Source organism: Apodemus sylvaticus, chromosome 10, assembly GCF_947179515.1.
Source record: "Apodemus sylvaticus chromosome 10, mApoSyl1.1, whole genome shotgun sequence".
In the NCBI taxonomy this organism is placed as follows: domain Eukaryota; kingdom Metazoa; phylum Chordata; class Mammalia; order Rodentia; family Muridae; genus Apodemus; species Apodemus sylvaticus.
The window spans coordinates 28,488,756-28,512,538 of NC_067481.1; the positions used below are offsets into that span (position 1 = coordinate 28,488,756).

General features: G+C 46.0%; 3 protein-coding genes across 3 annotated transcripts; all 3 read right to left on the reverse strand.

Annotated features, from left to right (window-relative positions):
- Nucleotides 1–249: 249 nt before the first annotated feature.
- On the reverse strand, nucleotides 250–1,776 carry LOC127693644 (transmembrane protein 92-like). The gene is made up of 5 exons (XM_052194647.1): nucleotides 1,696–1,776; nucleotides 1,327–1,349; nucleotides 752–835; nucleotides 414–612; nucleotides 250–324 (listed from the first exon to the last, which is right to left on the reverse strand). Exons 1-5 carry the CDS (start codon nucleotides 1,774–1,776, stop codon nucleotides 250–252), a joined length of 462 nt encoding a protein of 153 aa, XP_052050607.1.
- A 6,385-nt stretch (nucleotides 1,777–8,161) lies between these two features.
- Nucleotides 8,162–9,785, reverse strand: LOC127695552 (transmembrane protein 92-like). Its single transcript, XM_052197786.1, has 5 exons — nucleotides 9,705–9,785; nucleotides 9,335–9,357; nucleotides 8,760–8,843; nucleotides 8,437–8,621; nucleotides 8,162–8,277 (listed from the first exon to the last, which is right to left on the reverse strand). Exons 1-5 carry the CDS (start codon nucleotides 9,783–9,785, stop codon nucleotides 8,162–8,164), a joined length of 489 nt encoding a protein of 162 aa, XP_052053746.1.
- A 5,229-nt stretch (nucleotides 9,786–15,014) lies between these two features.
- Nucleotides 15,015–18,390, reverse strand: LOC127694356 (transmembrane protein 92-like). Its single transcript, XM_052195919.1, has 5 exons — nucleotides 18,310–18,390; nucleotides 17,940–17,962; nucleotides 17,364–17,447; nucleotides 16,999–17,224; nucleotides 15,015–15,128 (listed from the first exon to the last, which is right to left on the reverse strand). Exons 1-5 carry the CDS (start codon nucleotides 18,388–18,390, stop codon nucleotides 15,015–15,017), a joined length of 528 nt encoding a protein of 175 aa, XP_052051879.1.
- Between the last annotated feature and the right edge of the window lie 5,393 nt (nucleotides 18,391–23,783).

Below are 23,783 nucleotides of genomic sequence, written 5' to 3' on the forward strand. Positions count from 1 at the left end.
GCAATGATCTCTCTGCATCCACTTCAGGTACTGCCAATTCTAACAACTGTCAACAACCTTGAGTGTGGGAAAGAGATTCTGGACACAGCTTAGCTCTCATCACAAAAGGGGGGGCAGGGGTATATAGTAACAATAAATTAAATGAAAGTACAAGAGACTTGATGGGATCAGCAGTCATTCCAAGGTCCTGGGCTTGATCCAAGAGGTCTCTGTGTGAGGGAGCTCACAGGGTTGCATAGGCATTCCCTCTCATCTGACAGCAGGGCCCTCAGGCCTGAGGCTGTAGGGAGGATGTGGTTCTGTGGGAGTTGGATTCAGAACAACCTGCTGGAGAAAAGGGGTACTTGTTTTATTTAGAGTTTGAGCAAACAATGACTATGAAACACATTAGGTATTGGGACAGAAAAACACACCTGACTATAGCGTGGTGGGGGATCCAAGGAGCTGACACAAATGCTCTCTAGGGGAGCAATGGAGGGCGGTTCTCGGGTAGTCTGTGGATCCCCTGTTCTGACATCATGCTGCTCTCTTCGATAGTGGAGACAGAAGCACTCCACTAGCACACAGATGTACAAGAGCTCGATGATGACCAATAAGACGATGAACAGGACCCTAGGGAGGGGGATGGTGATGTCATGAGTACCTAGGCCATGCTCCCTTGCCAAACCCCTTCCATCACCCACCCCCACCTCGTCTCTGGTGGCCCCAGCCCTCAGAAAATGATGCCCAGAGGTGGTGAGCCCAGGTTTACCTGAAGGGGTTATTTGCAGGATCCCCGACCTTTCTTTCTGGGCAGCATTCATTGTCACAGCATGTGAATCCTTTGGGGCAGCTTCTAGTCAGGACAAACAGACATGGGGAGATACTGTTGGCATCAGAGGGTCCAACCAAAGGGTCCTTGTTTCCTTAGACTCTTAGACCCTAAGATTGCAAGCCACTCTTAGTGGTTTTGGGGTACAGTTCCATCCTGGGTTCACTGAGAGGAATCAGGGTCTGGACTTTAGGCCTGAGGTCAGAGTTCATCAGGGCAGGATGCCATTGTGCCTCAGGCAGAATGGTCATGGTGCTGATCTCCCATGGGAGGCAGCAGTGGGACATTGCCCATGTGACCCCCCCTCCCCCAGCTGTGAAAGGTTGGGGATTAGCAGCAGTTCCAGACTGCAGATCCTGAGGTTGGGTAAGGTGAGAGGGGCTATGGTTTCAGCAAAAGTGATAGGAATTAGGTGTCTGTCCCCTTATCCAGGGCAGAATCTGAGCACAGGCAGGTTCCCCCACCCTACCATGCCTTCCTTTTACTGACAATTCTAGACAAAGTCCCATACTTACAAGCTGTCACATGTGTTTACATCCTGTGGAAGAAAAAAAGACAAGGTCAGTGCTCAAAGCCTGGAAGTTGGGTCTCAGGTGTGAGAATGCTTCTCCAACATGGCAGTAAATCAGGTAGGTGTATGTAAACCAGTGGTGCTTGTCCAGCATGACAGAACTCAGGAGAACACAGAACTATTCAAGGCTACAAAGCCAGTTTGAGGCCAGATTGGGAACAAGAAACTCTGTGTCACAAAGAACTGTAGTCTAGTCTCTGCTCAGAAATTGTTCCAGACAGTGGGTCTCAGACTCTCCCTCCCTCCAACTGCCATGTCCAGGGATAAGCCTCTGCCCATAGGGTCCTCCCAAAGTCACAGAAGACTGGCTTACCTCATTGGTGCTTACTCCTTGGAGAGTAGAAAGTAGGCCAAAGATCAAGATGAGTGTGCCCACAGCATAGGCGTCCTTCATCCCTGCAAGGGGTCCGCTGAGCTTCTGTGTGTAAGGACAGAGTGACTGGGTAAGATCTTCCCAACTTCCCTCCACCTATGGGGCCCAGCTGCAAGGTATGGGCTCAGTTAACACACCAGACCTGGGCACAACCAGGGCTTTGAGCTGACCTAGAGCTTAGAAAAGCGAAGCAGAAAAGAACTGGCCTTGCTTGAGTTTGAGGAATTGGGAATTGGGAGTTTAGAAGAGATTGATTTGCCAACTCTGTAAGTTGGATGGAGCAGAGCGCTCTGGCTGTCCCTCTGCTGTGCTGTGCTTAAATAGTGGTTAGAACAGGGCGTGGTTGCCCAACCTTTAATCCCACCAAGGATAAGAAGGCAAATCTCTGTGAGTTCAAAGTTAGTAGGATATAATTAGTGAGAGCCTAGATAGCCAGGATTGAATTAAAAAAAAAAAAAGCCAGATGTTGGTAGCACAAGCCTTTAAATCCCAGCTTTCCAGAGACAAGAGACAGGTGGGTTACTGAGGTTAGCCTGGTCTACAGAGCAAGTTCCAGGTCAGCCAAGACTACACAGAGAAACCCTGTGTGAGTTGGGAGTGGGAACAGTCTGGGCAGATGACTGAGAGTTGGAGAGCAGATGTCCTTGGACCTGGATTCTGTTTCCAGCATCTGTATACAAGACGGCTTCATAAGCACCTAGAAACTCCAGTTCTAGATGATGCTGGCTTCTGAACTCTGAGAGCACCAGGCATGCATACGGTACTCATAAATCTATGCAATAAATATTCAGACACATAAAAATGAAACAAATCAATTTCAAACAAAACAAACCAGTAAGACCGGCCAGGTGATTGGCTGTGTGAATGTGCTTACCAACAATCCTGAAAACCTGAATTTGCTTTGTTTACTTGGTTGGAATTGTTTTATGAAAGGATCTCTGTACAGAGCCAGGCTGTCCTTGCACTCACTCCGTAGATGTGGCTATCCTCCAGCTCACAGAGATCCCTCTGCCTCTGCCTCAGCTTCTGCCTCCTGAATTCGGTGATTAAAGGCCTGTGCCACCACATCCAGCTTTGAAAACCTTAATTTGATCTCTGGGACCCATGTAGTAGAAGGAGAAAGTCAACTCCATGCACTTTACTGCAAATATACACAGACACACACAAACACACACAAACGGGGTGGAGGCATGGTGGGGGGAGAGAGACAGAGAGTAAATGAATAAATGTAATTAAAATATCATTTGTTATCATTTTAGATTTTCTTTTTTATTTATTTTATGTATATGAATACACTGTAGCTGTACTGGTGGTTGTGAGCCATCATGTGGTTTCTAGGAATTTGAATTCAGGAACTCTGCTCACTCCTGTTTTATATTTTTAAGACAGGGTTTCTCAGTTTAACTCTGGTTGTCCTGAAACTCACTCTGTAGACCAGGCTGCCCTTAAACTCAAGAGATCTACCTCCATCTGCATCCAGAGTCTTGGATTAAAGGTGTGTGCCTGCACCATCCAATATAAAAAAATAATAATAAAAATAAATAAAAAAATAAAAAGCAAAAAACAACAACAACAAAAAAAAACCCTTTAAAATAAAAATTGAAAATATGGTGACAATCGATCCAAGACAAGTGATGATGTTGCCTTGGTCATGGTGTCTTTTCATAGCAGTAAAACCCTAAATAAGACAGAAATTTGTACCAGAATTGGGGTATTGCTGTGATAGGCTTGACCATGGTTTTGTTTGAAAGAAAATGGATTTTGGGACTTTGACTTTGGAAAGCAAAAGAATGCTTTATGTAGGGCTTAATAGGCCAGCCTAGTAGGAATGTTGAAGATGGCGATAGTTAGAAGGATTTGAATTGTGAGGACCTTGACCAAGACATTTCAGTGAAAAATTTCAGTATGTGATTTAGAATCTATTTTTGTATTATTTTGCAGCAGAATGTGGCTAGATTTGCTCTTGTCTGATGAGTCTGCCTAAGGCTAAGGTAAAGAGACTTAGATTAATTGCATTGACAAAGGAAGTCTCAAAAAGCCCAGCAGAAACTTTGTTCTCTGGTTAAGTCTCAATGCTAAGAAAGGAAAAATAGAAAATATATGAATCAAGTATTAGCGGGGGGGGGGGGGGGGGGGGGGGCAGGAAGTGAAATGGAGCTGAATCCTATGCTCTTGGAGAGAGCAGATTAAGGGATTTGGGAATGAGATCCTGCCCAGCTTCATTTAGGTTCAGGTATAGAGTACACACCTTTAAACCCAGAAGACAAAGCCAAACAGATCTGTGAGTTCAAGGCCTGCCTGGGACAAAGCAGGTTCTAGGTGAAGAAAAGCTTAAATCCAGGCATGCTGGTACATGCCTTTAATTCCAGCATTACAGGACACAGAGGCATGCAGGTCTCTGAGTTCAAGGTCACTCTGCAGAGCAAGTTCCAGGACAGCCAAGTTTAGGCAGAAAGTAGGGGAACAAAGAACTGGTAATAGAATAAGGAAGGCCATGTTCCATCTCCAGAAGCAGTAGAACTCAGCAGCTACTGAGGTCCTGAGTTCAATTCCCAGCACCACATGGTGGCTCACAACTTTCTGTACAGAGATCCCATGCCCTCTTCTGGTGTGTATGAAGACACTGACAGTGTACTCACAGACATAAAATAAAAATATATCTTTGGGCTGGAGAGATGGCCCAGCTGTTAAGAGCACTGACTGCTCTTCCAGAGGTCCTGAGTTCAATTCCCAGCACCCACATGGTGGCTCACAACCATCTCTAATGGGGATCTTGTGCCCTCTTCTGGTGTATCTGAATACAGCAACTATGAAATAAAGAATTATTTAACAGATTTTAAAAAAAAAAATGAAAAGGAAAAAGAAAAAGCCGGGCAGTAGTTGTGCACGCCCTTAATCTCAACACTTGGGAGGCAGTGGCAGGCACATTTCTGAGTTTGAGACCAGTTTGGTGTACAGAGTGAAGACAAACAGGGCTACACAGAGAAGCCCTATCTCAAACAAAACAAAACAAAACAAACAAAACAATAATAAAAACTCCTTTAAAAAAAAAAACCTATCTCATTTAACGTGAAGCAAAGTGTTATCTGAGAGCACAAAGAAGCTGTGTTCCACAGATAGCAAAGGTTGTACCTTGCAAGTTTCATCCAGGTGGTGCTGGTTTTGAAGGCATGAAGGGGTCATGAAGAGCAGCTGAGCCTTGGCACTGTGAGAGGCCATGGAAGGACATTGGTGACAGTGCAGCCTCAGTTGTACTTGATGACCCAGGGATCATACAAGGAATTGAGGCTTGGAGAAGCGATGGCAGACCTTTGGTGGAGCACACAAGATCATGTGTGGATCCCAGACATTGGAATGAGAAGCTGCAACACTGAATCTGCCTTGGAGACCCCAAGATTTTCGAGATGCCAGAACCATGGGATAACTGCTGAGAATAAGCTGCTAATAGGAAGTGGAACCAGCCCAGGAAAAGAAACTTGTTGCAGTCAACAAAGATGAAAAAGGAGTAGGATATCTGAAGACCGCTTCTACATCACACACACATGGAGTTGCAGAGTTTCAAGTTTGAACAGTTGGTCCCTGGAAGCCAGTATTCTCCTAGTGGTCTCCAGATGAGGATTAGAGCTCTCAGCTTCTCCTGCACCATGCCTGCCTAGATGCTACCATGTTCCTGCCTTGATACTGGACTGAACCTCTGAACCTAGAAGCCAGCCTCAATTAAATGTCTTTATAATAGCTGCCTTGCTACTAGTGTCTTTTCACAGCAGTAAAACCTTAACTAAGACAATTTTTTAAAAAACTATGTATGTATGTATGTATGTATGTATGTATTTATTTATTTATTTATTTATTATATGTGAGTTTACTGTGTTCAGACACTCCAGAAGAAGTTGTCAGATCACCTAACAGTTGGTAGTAAGCCACCATGTGGTTGCTGGGATTTGAACTCAGGATCATCAGAAGAGCAGACAGTGCTCTTAACCACTGAGCCATCTCTCCAGCTCCTAAGACAACTTTTTCTGTGAAATTCAAAATCACCTTAATTTTGAGACAGGGTTTCTCTGTGTACTCCTGGCATCCTGGAACTCACTCAGTAGACCAGGCTGGCCTTGAACACAGAGATCTGCCTGTCTCTGCCTCCTGAATACTAGGATCAAAGGCCACTACCTTGCCACTAAATATAACCAACATAACAAATAAGTGTTACCGATAGGTTAAGTGAAATTCAAAGTGTCTCAGGATTTACTTGGTGTGCTTGGCTCTGCTCACATTTAAAACGTCACAGGAACGACACTGGACAACAGCTGCTCCATCCTTTGCTCTATAACTTTTGAGAGAAGGAAGTGTGGTACCTACACTTGACTCCTCAGAGTCCAAAGGGTCCCTAGAGGTTGACTCTGAGCTCCCAGGGTTTTTCCATGATACCAAATTGTCCCTCTGTGTCCCTATCTGCACACAGGGTGGGGATAAGACTGGAAGCTGAAGATTCCTGCATAGAACAAGAGCCCAAGGCCCTTGCCAGAATCCGGCAAGACAGAGGCTCAGCAGTGCTGCAGGGCAGTCAGGTGTGGAGCTCCCTGGGAGGGCTGTTCTTTCCCTGTGTAGCCTTGGCTGTTCCACAGATGCTCTTTACCACTGGGTCATTTTTCCAGCCAGCTAACGTCCTTTCTTATACCTTGATCAACTCCCAGCACCCACACTTTGGCTCTTAACAGTGTGGAATCCAAGTTCCAGGGGATCTGAAGCCCACTCCAGCCTCCTACGGTCTTGAATGCACATTGGTACACAAATACACATGCAGGCAAAACACTAATATAGACAAAAAAAATCTTAAATTGGGCAGCGGTGGTGCACACCTTTAATCTCAGCAATTGGGAGAGAGAGGCAGGTAGATCACTGTGTTTGAAGGCAGCCTGCACTACAGAATGAGTCAGGGACAGCCAAGGCTACACAGATAAACAGTCTTGAGAAGAGTTTTGTTTCTTTGTTTATGTTTACGTTTATGATTTTCGAAACTGTTCCATGGCTGTCCTGGAACTCATGCTGAGGAACTCAGAAATCTACCTGCCTCTGCCTCCCTAGTTCTCTGATCAAAGCCATGTACCACCACTGCCCAGCAGGAGAGTTTTTTTCTTTAGAGCTCTCCCAAGCTAGCCACCTGCTCACTGCTCCCAGTAGCTGTAATATAGTACAAGATTGTTGGAGCAGCAGCTGGGGACTTAACTCCAGATCTTGCACATACTAGGCAAATTCTTTACTACTGAACTATGTTGTCAGTAACCCCCCCACCATGGCTTAACTCATTGTAACTCTGGCTAGATTCAGAGGGGTAATCCTCCTGCCTCAGATTTCTGACCAACTTGGAACTACACCACAGCACCTGTGTCTTCCAGATATTAATAGACACGCAAAGAAACATACAAACACACATTTATAAAAATGTAACCATTACATGTATTTTACAAACCTGCTATGTAATTTCCTTTTTTCCCAATAAGACAGACACAATGTAGGTTTGCATGACAGATCCTTCATCATTAGGGGATGTGTGCCTGTCTTACAGAACAAGTTCCCACAGGTCAATGGATGTGGACCAGGGTTTCACAGCCTTTCTGGTCCAGAGCACCAGAAGATGCTCATCTGCATCGTTGTGTGCCTCGCTCCACAGGAGTCTAACCATGCCTGCTTCTCCAGGGTTTCTCCCCACCCTACCTTCTCCTAAGAGGCTGTTTTCTGGCTTGTATTTCCCTAAGAGTCCCATGGTTAGTTAAGTTCTGGTCTCCCAGGAAAGCAGGTCACAGGACTGGAATAGAATTGGGAAAGCTTTCCTGTTCATTCTTTAGTGCCCCCAAGTCCCAGGAAGCTGAAGGTCTAAGCCTTCATCACACCTTGGCTGCTCAGTCCTCCCAGCAGGTGTCAGTGCAGTCAGTCACCAATGGAAGAAGCTGGAAGTGTTTCCTCAGCCTCTGACCTTGTCTCCATCCCTACACTGCAGCCAGCCATTGACACTCAGTCCCTGGGTTCTCACATTGCTGTAGAGGGAAAGCGAGGCCCTCTCTGCCCAGGTATGGTTGGAAGATGGCTCAGAGTCTGTGCTGTTCAGTCTTCAATCTCTGCCAGGCACAGAAGTGCTTCTGTAGGATGGCAGGGTGAGCTGTCCAGTCAAGGTTGGCAGTCCACTAGCAATGATCTCTCTGCAACCACTACAGCCACTGCCAATTCTTAAAACTCTCAACACACTTGAGTGTGGGACAAAGATTCTGGACCCAACTTAGCTCAAGACAGAAGTGGAGGGTTAAGCATTGTATAAAAACAATAAATTAAATCAAAGAACAAGAGACATGATGTGTTCAGCATTCATTCCAGGGTCCTGGGCTTGATCCAAGAGGTCTGTGTGTGAGGGAGCTCACAGGGTGGCATAGGCATTCCCTCTCATCTGACCAGCAGGGCCCTCAGGCATGAGGCTGTAGGGAGGAAGTGGTTCTGTGGGACTTGGATTCAGAACAACCTGCAGGAGAAAAGAGATACTTGTTTTATTTAGAGTCTGGGGGCAAAGAATGACAATTAGGGTTCGCATAGCCATTGCCTATCCATTATCCCCCTTCCCCAATCCATTCTGGCAACATGTTTAACAGTTGGCTATGAAACATTAGGTATTTGGACAAAAAGATGCACCCGACTGTGGGGGATCCAAGGAGGTGATCCAAATGCTCTCTAGGGGAGCAATGGAGGTCGGTTCACGGGAATTCTGATGATTCCCAGTTCTGTCATCTTGCTCCTCTCTTCTACAATTGGGACAGAAGTAGTCCACTAGCCCACAGATGCAAAAGATGGTGACCGTGACCAACAAAATGATGAACAAGACCCTAGGGTGGGGGAGACAACTGTCATGAGTACCTAGGCCATTCTCCCTTGCCAAACCCCCTCCATCACCCACCCCCACCTTGTCTCTGGTGGACCCAGCTCTCAGTGAATGATGACCAGAAGTGGTGACCCCGACTTACAGGAAGGGGTCATTTGCAGGATCCCAGGCCTTTCTTTCTGGGCAGCATTCATTGTCACAGCATGTGAATCCTTTGGGGCAGCTTCTAGTCAGGACAAACAGACATGTGGAGATACTGATGGCATCAGAGTGTCAATTAAAAGGTCCCTGATTCCCTAGACTCTTAGAGCCTCAGGTTGCAAGCCACAGTTAGTGGTTTTGGGGTACAGTTCCATCCTGGGTTCACTGGGAAGAATCAGGGTCTGGCCTCAAGGCCTGAGTTCAGAGTTCATCAGGGCAGGATGCCACTGTTCCTCAGGCAGAATGGTCATGGTGTTGATCTTCCATGGGAGGCAGCAGTGGGACATTGCCCATGTGCCCCCCCCTCCCCCAGCTGTGAAAGGTTGGGGATTAGCAGCAGTTCCAGACTGCAGATCCTGAGGTTGGGTAAGGTGAGATGGACTATGGATTCAGCAAATGTGATAGGAATTAGGAGTCTGACCCCTTATGCAGGGCAGAATCGGGGCACATGCAGGTTCCCCCACCCCCACCCCACCTTCCTTTTACTGATAATTCTAGACAAAGTCCCATACTTACAAGCTGTCACATGTGTTTGCCCCCTGTGGAAGAAAAAAGACAGAGGTCAGTGCTCAAAGCCTGGGTGTTGGGTCTCAGTTGTAAGAATGCTTTTCCAACATGGAGATAAATCAGGTAGGTGTGTGTAAACCAGTGGTGCTTATCCAGCATGACAGAACTCAAGAGAACACAGAGCTATTCAAGGCTACAGAGACAGTTTGAGGCCAGATTGGGAACAGGAATCTCTGTCTCACAAAGAACTGTAGGCTAGTCTCTGCTCAGAAATTGTTCCAGACAGTGGGTCTCAGACTCTCCCTCCCTCCAACAGCCATGTCCAGGGATAAGGCTCTGCCCCATAGAGTCCTCCCAAAGTCACAGAAGACTGGCTTACCTCATTGGTGCTTACTCCTTGGAGTCTGGAAAGCAGGCCAAAGATCAAGGTGAGTGTGCCCAGAACACAGGAGTCCTTCATCCCTGCAAGGGGGCCACTGAGCTTCTGTGTGTAAGGACAGAGTGACAGGGCAAGACCTTCCCAACTTCCCTCCACCTATGGGGCCCAGCCTCAGGATAGGGGCTCAGTTACCACACCAGAGTTGGGTACAGCCAGGGCCTTGAGCTGACCTAGAGCTCAGAAAAGGGAAGTAGAGAAGACCTGGCCTTGCTTGAGTTTGAGGAATTAGGAACTGGGAGTTTAGAAGAGATTGATTTGCCAACTTTGAAAGTTGGATGGAGCAGAGCGCTGTGGATGTCCCTCTGCTGTGTTGTGCTTAAATAGTGGTTAGAGCAGGGCGTGGTTGCCCAACCTTTAATCCCACCAAGGATAAGAAAGCAAATCTCTGTGAGTTCAAAGCTAATATGATTTAAATAGTGAGATCTGGAGCAGCTAGGATTGAATTTAAAAAAAAAAAAAAAAAAAGCCAGGTGTTGGTAGCACAAGCCTTTAAATCCCAGCATTCCAGAGACAAGAGACAGGTGGGTTACTGAAGCTAGCCTGGTCTACAGAGCAAGTTCCAGGTCAGCCAAGACTACACAGAGTAACCCTTTGTGGGTTGGGAGGGAGAACAGTCTGGAAATATGACTCAGAGTTAGAGAGCAGATGTCCTTGGACCTGGATTCTGTTTCCAGAATCTGTAATCAAGATGGCTCATAAGCACCTGAAACTCCAGTTCTAGATGATGCCGGCTTCTGAACTCTGAGGGCACCAGGCATACATATGGGGCATAAACATCTATGCAATAAATATTCAGACACATAAAAAGGAAACAAAAAAATTTAAAACAAAACAAACTAGTAAGGCCAGCTGGGTGATTTGCTGGGTGAATGTGCTTACCAACAAGCATAAAAACCTGAATTTTGGTTTCTTTGCTTTTTTTTGTTTGTTTGTTTGTTTGTTTTGGGTTTTGTTTTTTTTTCCCAAGACAGGGTTTCTCTGTGTAGCCCTGGCTGTCCTGGAACTCACTCTGTAGACTAGGCTGGCCTTGAACTCAGAAATCTGCCTGCCTCTGCCTCCCAAGTTCTGGGATTAAAGGCATGTGCCACCACTGCCAGACTTTGCTTTGTTTTCTTTATTGGAATTGTTTTCTGATACAGGATCTCTGTACAGAGCTTGGCTGTCCTGGCACCCATTCCCTAGACCAGGCTATCCTCTGTCTCACAGAGATCCCCGTGCCTCTGCCTACTGAATTCAGTGATTAAAGGCCTGTACCATCACATCCAGCTTTGAAAACCTTAATTTGATCTCTGGGACCCATGTAGTAGAAGGAGAAAGTCAACTAAATGTACTTGACTGCAAACACACACACAAACAAACATAAACACAAGGGGGGAGAGATAAAGAGAGAGAGAGCAAATGAATGGATGTAATTAAAATATCTTTCAATATCATTTTAGTATTTCAATTTTTTATTTATTTTATGAATATGAATACACTGTAGCTGTACTGATGGTTGTGAGCCATCATGTAGTTGCTGGGAATTTGAATTCAGGACCTCTGCTCATTCTGGTCAGCCCTGTTTTATATTTTCAAGAGAGGGCTTCTCTGTGTAACTCTGGTTGTCCTGAAACTCACTCTGTAGACCAGACTGGCCTTCAACTCAAGTGATTCCACCTCCATCTGTATCCAGTCTGGGATGAAAAGTGTGTGCCTGCCCCATCAGATATTATAAAAAACAAAACAAAACAAAACCTTTAAAATAAAAATTTTAAATTCAAGACAAGCAATAATGTTGCCTTGGCCATGGTGTCTTTTCACAGCAGTAAAACCCTAACTAAGACAGAATTTTGTACGAGAAATGGGGTATTGCTGTGATAGGCCTGACCATGCTTTTCTTTGTAAGAAAGTAGTTTTTGGGACTTTGGATTTGGAAAGCAGAAGAATGCTTTAAGTAGGGCTAAATGAACCAGCCTAGTAGGAATGTGGAAGATTTTGTTAGTGAGAATGATTTCAATTATGAGGACCTGGACCAAGCCATTTCAGTGAAAAATTTCAGTATGTAGTTTAGAAACTACTTTTGTATTATTTTGCGGCAGAATGTGGCTTGTTTTTGCTCTTGTCTGAAGAGTCTGCCTAAGGCGAGGGTGAAGAGATTTAGATTAATTGCATTTACAAAGGAAGTCTCAAAAAACCCAGCAGAAAATTTGCTCTCTGGTTAAGTACTCATGCTAAGAAAGGAAAAATATAAAATGTATGGTTCCAGTATTAGCGGGGCACCAGGAAGTGAAATGGAGCTGAATCCTATGCTCTTGGAGAGAGCAGATTAAGGGATTTGGGAGCGAGATCCTGCCCAGCTTCATTTAGGTCCAGGTATGGAGTACACACCTTTAATCCCAGGAGACAAAGCCAAACAGATCTAAGAGTTCAAGGCCTGCCTGGGACAAAGCAGGTTCTAGGTGAAGAAAAGCTTAAATTCAGGCATGCTGGTACATGCCTTTAATCCCATCATTACACAAGACAGAGGCATGCAGGTCTCTGTGTTCAGGGTCAATCTGCAGAGCAAGTTCCAGGATAGCCAAGTTTAGGCAGAAAGTTGGGAAACAGAGAACTGGAAATAGAATAAGGAAGGCCAGGTCCCATCTCCAGAAGCAGTAGAATTCGGCAGCTACTGAGGTCCTGAATGCAATTCCAAGCAACCATATGGTGGCTCACAACTTTCTGTAAAATATTCCCATGTGGTCTCCTGGTGTGTATGAAGGCATGGACAGTGTACTCACAGACATAAAATAAAAATAAATCTTTGGGCTGGAGAGATGGCTCAGCTGTGAAGAGCACTAACTGCTCTTCCAGATGTCCTGAGTTCAATTCCCAGCACCCACATGGTGGCTCACCACCATCTATAATGGGGATCTTATGCCCTCTTCTGGTGTGTCTGAAGACAGAGAGAGTGAAATAAATATATATTGAAATTTTTATTTTGAAAGAAATTGAAAAGAAAAAAGAGAAAGTCGGGCAGTGGTAGCACACGCCCTTAATCCCAGCATTTGGGAGGCAGAGGCAGGCAAATTTCTGAGTTTGAGGCCAGCCTGGTCTACATTGTGAAGACAGCCAGGGCTACAGAGAGAAACCCTGTCTCAAAAACAAAACAAAACAATAAAAAGTAACAACAACAACAACAACAACAAACCTCCTGAAAAATAAAGAAAGAAGAGAGCTGCCTCACTAAGGAGAGGGAAAGTGTTTCCTGAGAGCACAGAGAACATGTGTTCCACAGATAGCCAAGGTTGTACCTCATGCTGCAGCTGTACTTGATAATTTGCAAGAGTCACCCAGGTAGTACTTGTTTTGATGTCTCGAAGGGGTCATGAAGAACAGTAGACACTTGCCACTGTGAGAGGCCATGGGAGGTTATTGGTGACTGTGCAGCCTCAGTTGTACTTGGTGACCCAGGGGTCATACATAGAATTGAACCTTGGCACCTTGAAGAGAGCCTATGAGAGTCTGTTGGGGAAACCTAGTTGCAGCAGAAGATCCAGCATGTTCAAGATGCCAGTACCATGGAATCATGACCAACAACAGCAGCATCAGTGGAGTGGATCAACCTAAGCTTAGAATGCTACAGAGGGCAGAGCTGGAGAAGTGATGACAGTCCTTTGGTGGAGCCCAGAAGATCATGTGTGCATTCCAGACATTAAAAGGAGAAGCTGTAACATTGAAGCTGCCTTGGAGACCCCAAGATTTTCGATATGTCAGAACCATGGGATATCCACTGAGAAAAAGCTGCTAACAGGGAATGGAACCAACCTAGGAAAAGAAGCTTGTTACAGTCAACAAAGATTAGAAAGGAGTTGGAGTTCTGAAGACCACTTCTACATCAGACACACATAGAGTTGCAGAGTTTCCAGTTTCCCAGCTGGTTTCCTTTCTTGATTCCAGAATTACAGGTAAGCGATTGGATGGATCTCAGAAGAGATTTTGAACTTAAGACTTGTAACATTGTTGATACTGCTATCAAGTATGGAGTCTTTGGAAGTTATACTGAATATACGTTTTATTATGTTATGGCTATATATGGACCCATAGAGTAAACCAATGGGGGCCAGGGAGTGGAATGTGATGATTTGTCTGTGCTTGGATCAGGGAGTGGCACTATTGTAAGGTGTGGCCTTGTTGGAGTAGGAGTGTCACTGTGGATGTGGGCTTTGAAAGCTTCATTGTAGCTGCCTGGAAGCCAGTATTCTCCTAGTGGTCTTCAGATGAGGATTAGAACTCTCAACTTCTCCTGCATCATGCCTGCCTAGATGCTAGTATGTTCCTGCCTTGATGATACTGGACTGAAACTCTGAACCTATAAGCTAGCCCCAATTAAATGTCTTATTAAGCGCTGCCTTGGTAATAGTGTCTATTCATAGCAGTAAAACTCTAACTAAGATACTTCTTTAAAACAAGATTTATTCATTTATTATATGTGAATCTACTGTTGCTTTATTCAGACACTCCAGAAGAAGATGTCAGATCTCCTTACAGTTGATTGTGAGCCACCATGTGGTTGCCCAGATTTGAACTCAGGATCTTCAGAAGAGCAGTCAGGGCTCTTAACAACTGAGCCATTTCTCCAGCCCCTAAGAGAACTTTTTATGTGAAATTCAAAATCACCTTACTTTTGAGACAGGGTTTCTCTGTGTACTCCTGGCATCCTGGAACTCACTCAGTAGACTTGGCTGGCATTAAACTCAGAGATCTGCTTGCCTCTGCCTCCTTAATACTAGAATTAAAGGCCACTACCTTGCTACTAAATAAAACCAACATCACATATAAATGCTAAAATACGTTAAGTGAAATTCAAAGTGTCTCAGGATTTACTTGGTGCATTTGGCTCTGCTCACATTTTAAACGTCACAGCAATGACACTGGACAACAGCTGCTCCATCCTGAGAGAAGAAAGTGTGGTACCTACACTGGACTCCTCAGAGTCCAAAAGGGTCTGGAATCCCCTGACTCAAAATCCTGACTAACCTGACCTTCACCACAGTACCTGGTTCTTCTAGATATTAATACAGGTGCAGAGAAACACACAAACACACACTTATAAAAATGAAATATTTAAGTTTATTTTACAAAGCTTCTATGAACTTATCTTTTCTCCCACTAAGACAGACACAGTACAGGTTGGCATGACAGATCCTTCATCCTGAGGGCATGGGGGTTCAGCGTGGATGCATGTCTAACAGAACTAGCTCCCACAGGTCCATGGATGTCACCAATGTTTCACACCCCACCCGGTCCAGAGCACCAGAAGGTGCGCATCTGCATCTTTGTGAGCTTTGGTGTGGGCCTCTCTGCAGATTTATCCTTAGAAGTGGCATCGCACCTGGTCTCATCCTGGACATCCAGGACAGGAACACTAGGGCAGTGGCTTTGCAAATATTGGTGGAATGGACAGTGCTAGGTCACCTCTGAAAACCTAACATCTCTTCACTCTCACCCACAGTAGAGACTATAATGAGTGGGAATAGATGCATTCAGGGGCCTGAAGAGATGTCTCAATGGTTAGAATACAGGCAGCTCTGCAGAAATGGGGGTTCAATACCCAATACCCACAAGCCAGGACATAGTCATCTAGAACACCAGTTCCAGGGGATCTGACACCCTAACAAAACAGTGAGACACAATTTAAAGATAATAAAATTTTACAGCCACTGAACTGCAGAAAGCAACTCTCTCCAGGCCATACCACCGAATGGAAAGCCATATACCATCTTCAATATCCTGTATATCATCTTCAATATCCGGTATACCATCTTCAATATCCGGTATACCATCTTCAATATCACATAGGTAATAAGGAGACTGAGGTGACCTCCTCCTACACTGAAAAGCCCAGTTCTCAGAGCCTGAATCTAGCTGGAACCCCCTTCCTGCCATTTTCTGTGGTGGCTCAGAGATAAGTAATATTGGGGATCCTGAATTTGAAGCCAGCCTGGTTTACTGAGTGTCCAAGAGAGACACACCTGACTTGCCTGCACACCTAAGCTGTGAGCTATGATAGTGTGATCTGTCTGAAGAGAAACATGGGCCTTCAGCCCTCTGCAGTACACACAGTAAAGACAGGGGTAAGGTGCAAAAGCATGGGCACCAAAACTGTCTTTACTCATCGACCCCTCAATACAGTCCACACTCCAGGCTGTCCTCAGTCTCTCAGCCACAGGACAAAACCTTCTCTTTAGGAGTCTGAGCTCTAGTGCCTGGAACCCAGGCTCAGCAGGAGGAGCAAGGTGGGGTCTGCCTCCCCTCTCCCTCCAGGGGATTCCAGGAGAGGAATGTGGAAGGAAGTGCTCCTTGGCCTCACTGGACAGGAGTCTAACCATGCCTGCTTCTCCAGGCTTTCTCCCCACCCTACCTTCTCCCAGAAGCCTGGTTCTCACTTGTATCTCCCTGAGAGTTCCATACTTAGTTGTCTCCCAGGAAAGCAGGTCCCAGGACTGGATTAGGAAATCTTGGGACTTTTCCAGTCCATTTTTTATTGCTCCCAAATCCCAGGAAGCTGAAGGTCTAAGCCTTCATCACACCTTGGATGCTCAGTCCTCCCAGCAGGTGTCAGTGCAGTCAGTCACCAATGGAAGAAGCTGGAAGTGTTTCCTCAGCCTCTGACCTTGTCTCCATCACTACACTGCAGCCAGCTTCTGACACTCAGTCCCTAGGTTTTCATATTGCTATAGAGGTACAGCATGGCCCTCTCTGCCCAGGTATGGTTGGAAGATGGCTCAGAGACTGTGCTGTTCAGTCTTCAATCTCTTCCAGGCACAGAAGTGCTTCTCTAGGATGGCAGACAGAGCTGTCCAGTCAAGGCTGGCAGTCCACTAGCAATGATCTCTCTGCATCCACTACATGTACTGCCAATTCTGACAACTGTCAACAACCTTGAGTGTGGGACAGAGATTCTGCACCCAGATTAGCTCTCATGACAGAAGGGGAGGGGGCAGCATTGTATAAAAAACATAAAATAAATCAAAGTACAAGAGACATGATGGGATCAGCAGTCATTCCAAGGTCCTGGGCTTGTTCCAAGAGGTCTCTGTGTGAGGGAGCTCACAGGGTTGCATAGGCATTCCCTCTCATCTGACAGCAGGGCCCTCAGGCATGAGGCTGTAGAGAGGATGTGGTTCTGTGGGACTTGGATTTAGAACAACCTGCTGAAGAAAAGGGATACTTGTTTTATTTAGAGTCTGGGCAAACAATGACTATGACACACATTAGGCATTGGGACAGAAAAACACACCTGACTGTAAGGTGATGGGGGATCCAAGGAGCTGACACAAATGCTCTCTAGGGGAGCAATGGAGGGCGGTTCTCGGGTAGTCTGTGGATCCCCTGTTCTGACATCATGCTGCTCGCTTCTATAGTGGAGACAGAAGCACTCCACTAGCACACAGATGTACAAGAGCTCGATGATGACCAATAAGACGATGAACAGGACCCTAGGGAGGGGGATGGTGATGTCATGAGTACGTAGACTATGCTCCCTTGCCAAACCCCCTCCATCAACCACCCCCACCTCGTCTCTGGTGGACCCAGCCCTCAGAAAATGATGCCCAGAGGTAGTGAGCCCCAGCTTACCTGAAGGGGTTATTTGCAGGATCCCCGACCTTTCTTTCTGGGCAGCATTCATTGTCACAGCATGTGAATCCTTTGGGGCAGCTTCTAGTCAGAACAAAGAGGCATGGGGAGATACTGATGGCATCAGAGGGTCCAACCAAAGGATCCTTGTTTCCTTAGACTCTTAGACCCTTATGTTGTAAGCCACTCTTAGTGGTTTTGGGGTACAGTTCCATCCTGGGTTCACTGAGAGGAATCAGGGTCTGGACTTGAGGCCTGAGTTCAGAGTTCATCAGGGCAGGATGCCATTGTGCCTCAGGCAGAATGGTCATGGTGCTGATATTCCATGGGAGGCAGCAGTGGGACATTGCCCATGCGACTCCCCCTCCCCCAGCTGTGAAAGGTTGGGGATTAGCAGCAGTTCCAGATTGCAGATCCTGAGGTTGGGTAAGCTGAGAGGGGCTATGGTTTCAGCAAAAGTGATAGGAATTAGGTGTCTGTCCCCTTATCCAGGGCAGAATCTGAGCACACACAGGTTCCCTCACTGCCACCCCACCTTCCTTTTACTGATAATTATAGACAAAGTCCCATACTTACAAGCTGTCACATGTGTTTACACCCTGTGGAAGAAAAAAGACAGAGGTCAGTGCTCAAAGCCTGGGTGTTGGGTCTCAGTTGTAAGAATGCTTTTCCAACATGGAGATAAATCAGGTAGGTGTATGTAAACCAGTGGTGCTTATCCAGCATGACAGAACTCAAGAGAATACAGAACTATTCAAGGCTACAGAGAGAGTTTGAGGCCAGATTGGGAACAGGAATCTCTGTCTCACAAAGAACTGTAGGCTAGTCTCTGCTCAGAAATTGTTCCAGACAGTGGGTCTCAGACTCTCCCTCCCTCCAACAGCCATGTCCAGGGATAAGCCTCTGCCCCATAGGGTCCTCCCAAAGTCACAGAAGACTGGCTTACCTCATTGGTGGTTGCTCCTTGGAGACTGGAAAGCAGGCCAAAGATCAAGGTGAGTGTGCCCAGAACACAGGAGTCCTTCATCCCTGCAAGGGGGCTGCTGAGCTTCTGTGTGTAAGGACAGAGTGACAGGGCAAGACTTTCCCAACTTCCCTCCACCTATGGGACCCAGCCTCAAAATAGGGACTCAGTTAACACAACAGAGCTGGGCAGGACCAGGGTATTGAACTGATCTAGAGCTCAGAAAAGGGAAGTAGAGAAGACCTGGCCTTGCTTGAGTTTGAGGAATTAGGAACTGGGAGTTTAGAAGAGATTGATTTGCCAACTTTGTAAGTTGGATGGAGCAGAGCGCTGTGGATGTCCCTCTGCTGTGCTGTGCTTAAATAGTGCTTAGAACAGGGCGTGGTTGCCCAACCTTTAATCCCACCAAGGATAAGAAGGCAAATCTCTGTGAGTTCAAAGCTAATATGATTTAAATAGTGAGATCTGGAGCAGCTAGGATTGAATTAAAAAAAAAAAAAAAAGCCAGGTGTTGGTAGCACAAGCCTTTACATCCCAGCATTCCAGAGACAAGAGACAGGTGGGTTACTGAGGCTAGCCTGGTCTACAGAGCAAGTTCCAGGTCAGCCAAGACTAAGATCTGAAGAGTCTGCCTAAGGTTAAGGTGAAGAGACTTAGATTAATTGCATTGACAAAGGAAGTCTCAAAAAGCCCAGCAGAAACTTTGTTCTCTGGTTAAGTCTCCATACTAAGAAAGGAAAAATAGAAAATATATGGATCAAGTGTTAACAGGGCACCAGGCATTGAAATGGAGCTGAATCCTATGCTCTTGGAGAAAGCAGATTAAGGGATTTGGGAATGAGATCCTACCCAGCTTAATTTAGGTCCAGGTATAGCGATACACACCTTCAATCCCAGGAGACAAAGCCAAACAGATCTATGAGTTCAAGGCCTGCCTGGGACAAAGCAGGTTCTAGGTGAAGAAAAGCTTAAATCCAGGCATGCTGGTACACGCCTTTAATCCCAGCATTACAGAAGACAAAGGCATGCAGGTCTCTGAGTTCAAGGTCAATCTACAGAGCAAGTTCCTGGATAGCCAAGTTTAGGCAGAAAGTTGGGAAACAGGGAGTTGGAAATAGAATAAGGAGGGCCATGTTCCATCTCCAGAAGCAATAGAACTCAGCAGCTACTGAGGTCCTGAGTTCAATTCCCAGCACCCACATAGTGGCTCACAACTTTCTGTACAGTGATCCCAGGCCCTCTTCCGGTGTGTATGAAGACACTGACAGTGTATTTACAGACATAAAATAAAAATATATCTTTGGGCTGGAGAGATGGCTCAGCTGTTCAGAGCACTGAGCTCTTCCAGAGGTCCTGAGTTCAATTCCCAGCAACCACATGGTGGCTCACAACCATCTCTAATGGGGATCTTATGCCCTCTTCTGGTGTGTCTGAACACAGCAACAATGAAATAAATAAATATTTTTCAAAAAATTTTAAAAATTGAAAAGAAAAAAGAAAAAGCCAGGCAGTAGTGGTATACAACCTTAATCCCAACACTTGGGAGGCAGTGTCAGACACATTTCTGATTTCGAAGCCAGTTTGGTCTACTACAGAGTGAAGTCAAACAGGGCTACACTGAACAATCCTGTCTTGGAAAAAAAAAAAACAAAACAAAAGAATACAATAAAAACAAAATAAAAATCCTTAAAAAAAACTAAATAAACAGACCTGCCTCACTAAGGTGAGGCAAAGTGTTATCTGAGAACACAAGCTGTGTTTCAGAGATAGCCAAAGTTGTACCTCATGTTGCAGCTGTACTTGATAATGTGCAAGTTTCATCCAGGTGATGCTGGTTTTGAAGAAATGAAGGGGTCGTGAAGTGCAGTTGAGGCTTGGCACTGTGGAAGGCCTTGGAAGGCCATTTGTGATGGTGCAGCCTCAGTTGTACTTGATGACCCAGGGATCATAAAAAGTATTGGGGCTTAGAGAAGTGATAGCAGACCTTTGGTGGAGCACACAAGATCATGTGTGGATCCCAGACATTGGAATGAGAAGCTGTAATGCTGAATCTGCCTTGGAGACCCCAAGATTTTCGAGATGCCAGAACCATGGGATATCTGCTGAGAAAAAGCTGCTAATAGGAAGTGGAACCAGCCCAGGAAAAAAAACTTGTTACAGTTAACAAAGATGAAAAAGGAGATGGAGATCTGAAGATTTCTTCTACATCAGACACACATGGAGTTGCAGAGTTTCAAGTTGGCCCAGCTGGTTTCCTGTCTTGATTCCAGAATTACAGGTAAGTGATTGGATGGATCTCAGAAGAGACTTTGTACTTAAGACTTTTAACATTGTTGATACTGCTATAAAATATGGAGTCTTTGGAAGTTAGACACTGTGGATATGGGCTTTGAGACCGTCATTGTAGCTGCCTGAAAGCCAGTATTCTCCTAGTGGTCTTCAGATGAGGATTAGAGCTCTCAGCTTCTCCTGTATCATGCCTGCTTAGATACTACCATGTTCCTGTCTTGATGACACTGGACTGAACCTCTGAACCTATAAGCCAGCCCCCAATTAAATGTCTTATTAAGAGCTGCCTTGGTGGGGGCTGGAGATGGCTCAGCGGTTAAGAGCACGGACTGCTCTTCCTAAGGTCCTGAGTTCAAATCCCAGCAACCACATGGTGGCTTACAACCATCTGTAACAAGATCTGATGCCCCCTTCTGGTGTGTCTGAATAAACCCTTTCTTCCCCAACTTGCTTCTTGGTCATGATGTTTGTACAGGAATAGAAACCCTGACTAAGACACCCCTCATCCAGCTTCTGCTGCTCCTCCTCCCTCTGTCCCTGTGCTCCCTTAGCTCTCCTTCCATGTCTCCCCGACATCCTTGGGGAACTCTTATTAAGAAGATCCAGGTCCCAGCTCAAAGAGCTGCTCCTAGGTGCCGACCAAGCTGCGAGTGTCTGCACAAACCCTGGAGTCAGATCTCATTCAGCACCACTCCCCTCCCCTCACTTCCTCCTTCCTTCCTTCCTTCCTTCCTTCCTTCCCCCACTGTCTTTCATCTTTCACTCCTGAGTGTGAGTCGCTCACTCTCCACAAAGGATGACTTCTCAGTCAGAGGCCAACAGCTCATCCAGCCCAGCTTAGCAGGCTGCAGCTCCGCTTCTCATGGGCTCTACACACACACTCATCAGGAGTCTCAGGAGGCAAAAGTCTTGCTCCTATGTCCATAGATACCCAGGCCTTTCCGTCAACACTGCTTTTCTCAGGATGGTACCCATGCCACATGTGCCACCCGTCAGTCTCACTTGTCTATCCTCATAACAGGGCTGAAAAGTGTACCAGTCCTCATTGATCAAATTTCACTCAGTACGTTTTTTCCAGTGCTAATGTTTGAAGCCGGAGCCTTGAACATGTCAGACACCCTAGCACTGAGCTTCATCCCCAGCCCTTCATAAAACCACATCTGCATAAAGGGGCTTAAAAAGAGAGGATTGGGGGTTAAGGGAGTATGGCACAGCGGTATGGGGGAAGGGGGTGCCCAGGCAGGCCCTTGTCCAGGGAATTCTTCTCCCTGAGGGACCACACACACACAGGCATGGTATAGAATAGAGTTTTTCAGGGTAGAGGATGGGAGTTAGTGGTAGAGAAAGGTAGAGAGTAGAGAGTAGAGAAGTGGAGTGGAGGCCGGCCATGACCACGTGGAGAGAGGGGGGAGGAGAGCCTAAGGGGCAGAGAGGTGAGAGTGTGTGGGAGAGCAGAGAGAGAGCAAAGAGGGAGAGGAGGGGCAAGTAGCCCCTTTTATAGTGAGCCAGATCTATGGGGCGGGGCATACCTGGCAACTGCCAAGTAGGTGTGGGGTGGAGCTTAGACAGAATACCAACAGGTTTAGCATCTAGAACATTGGCCACTCTTTCACAGGACCCAGGATCAACTCTCAGCACCCACAAAGTGGCTCTTAACTGTCTGGAGTCCAAGTTCCCGTGGATCTGAAGCCCACTCCAGCCTCCTAGGGTCCTGCATGCACATTGGTACCCAGATACACATGCAGGCAAAACACTAATATAGAGTAAAAATAAAATCTTAAACTGGGCAGTGGTGGTGCACACCTTTAATCTCAGCAATTGGGAGTCACAGGCAGGTGGATCACTGTGTTTGAAACCATCCTGGACTACAGAGTCAGGGACAGCCAGGGCTACATAGAGAAGCCCTGTCTTGAGGAGAGTTTTGCTTTTTTTTTAAATCCTCTCAGTCCATCCCCTCCTTACTGCTCCCAGAGGATCTCATACAGTACTAGAGTTGTGGGAGCAGCAGCTGGGGAATTAACTCCAGGTCTTGCACATGCTAGGCAAATTCTCTCCCACTGAGCTAAATTCTCAGTCACCCTCACAACCATGATTTCAACTCATTGTAACTCAGGCTAGACTCAGATCTGTAATCCCCCTGCCTCAAATTCCTGACTAACCTGGAACTTCACCATAGCACCTGGCTCTTCTAGATCTTAATACACATGGAGAGAAACACACAAACACCCAGTTATAAAAATGTAATGATTAAGTTTATTTTACAAAGCTTCTATGAACTTATCTTTTCTCCCAATAAGACAGACACAGTGCATGTTGGCATGATAGATCCTTCATCCTGAGGGCATGGGGGTTCAGCGTGGATGCATGTCTAACAGAACTAGCTCCCACAAGTCAATGGATGTGGACCAGTGTTTCACACACCCCCAGTCCAGTGTGCCAGAGGTGTGCATCTGCATCTTTGTGAGCTTTGGTGTGGGCCTCTCTGCAGATTTATCCTTAGAAGTGGCATTGCACCTGGTATCATCCTGGACATCCAGGACAGAACAGTAGAGTAGTGGCTTTGCAAATATTGGTGGAATGGACAGTGCTAGGCCACCTCTGAAAACCTAACATCTCTTCACTCTCACCCACAGTAGGAACTATAATGAGTGGGAATAGATGCATTCAGGGGCCTGGAGAGATGTCTCAATGGTTAGAATACAGGCAGCTCTGCAGAACTGGGGTTCAATACCAAATACCCACATGCCAGGTCATAGTCATCTAGAACACCAGTTCCAGGGAATCTGACACCCTAACAAAACAATGACATACATTTTAAAGAAAATAAAACGTTTCAGCCACTGAACTGCAGAAAGCAACTCTCTCCAGGCCATACTACTGAATGGAAAACCGTATACCATCTTCAATATCCTGTATATCATTTTTATTATCACACAGGTAACAAACAGGCTGAGGTGACCTCATCCTACAGGGAAAAGCCCAGTTCTTAGAGCCCGAATATAGCTGGAACCCCCACCCTGCTATCTTCTGTGGTGGCTCAGGGATGAATATTATTGGGGATCCTGAATTTGAAGCCAGCCTGGTTTACTGAGAGAGTCCAAGACAGACACACCTGCCCTGCCTGCATACCTAAGCCATAAGCTTTGGTAGTGTGGTCTGTCTGAAAA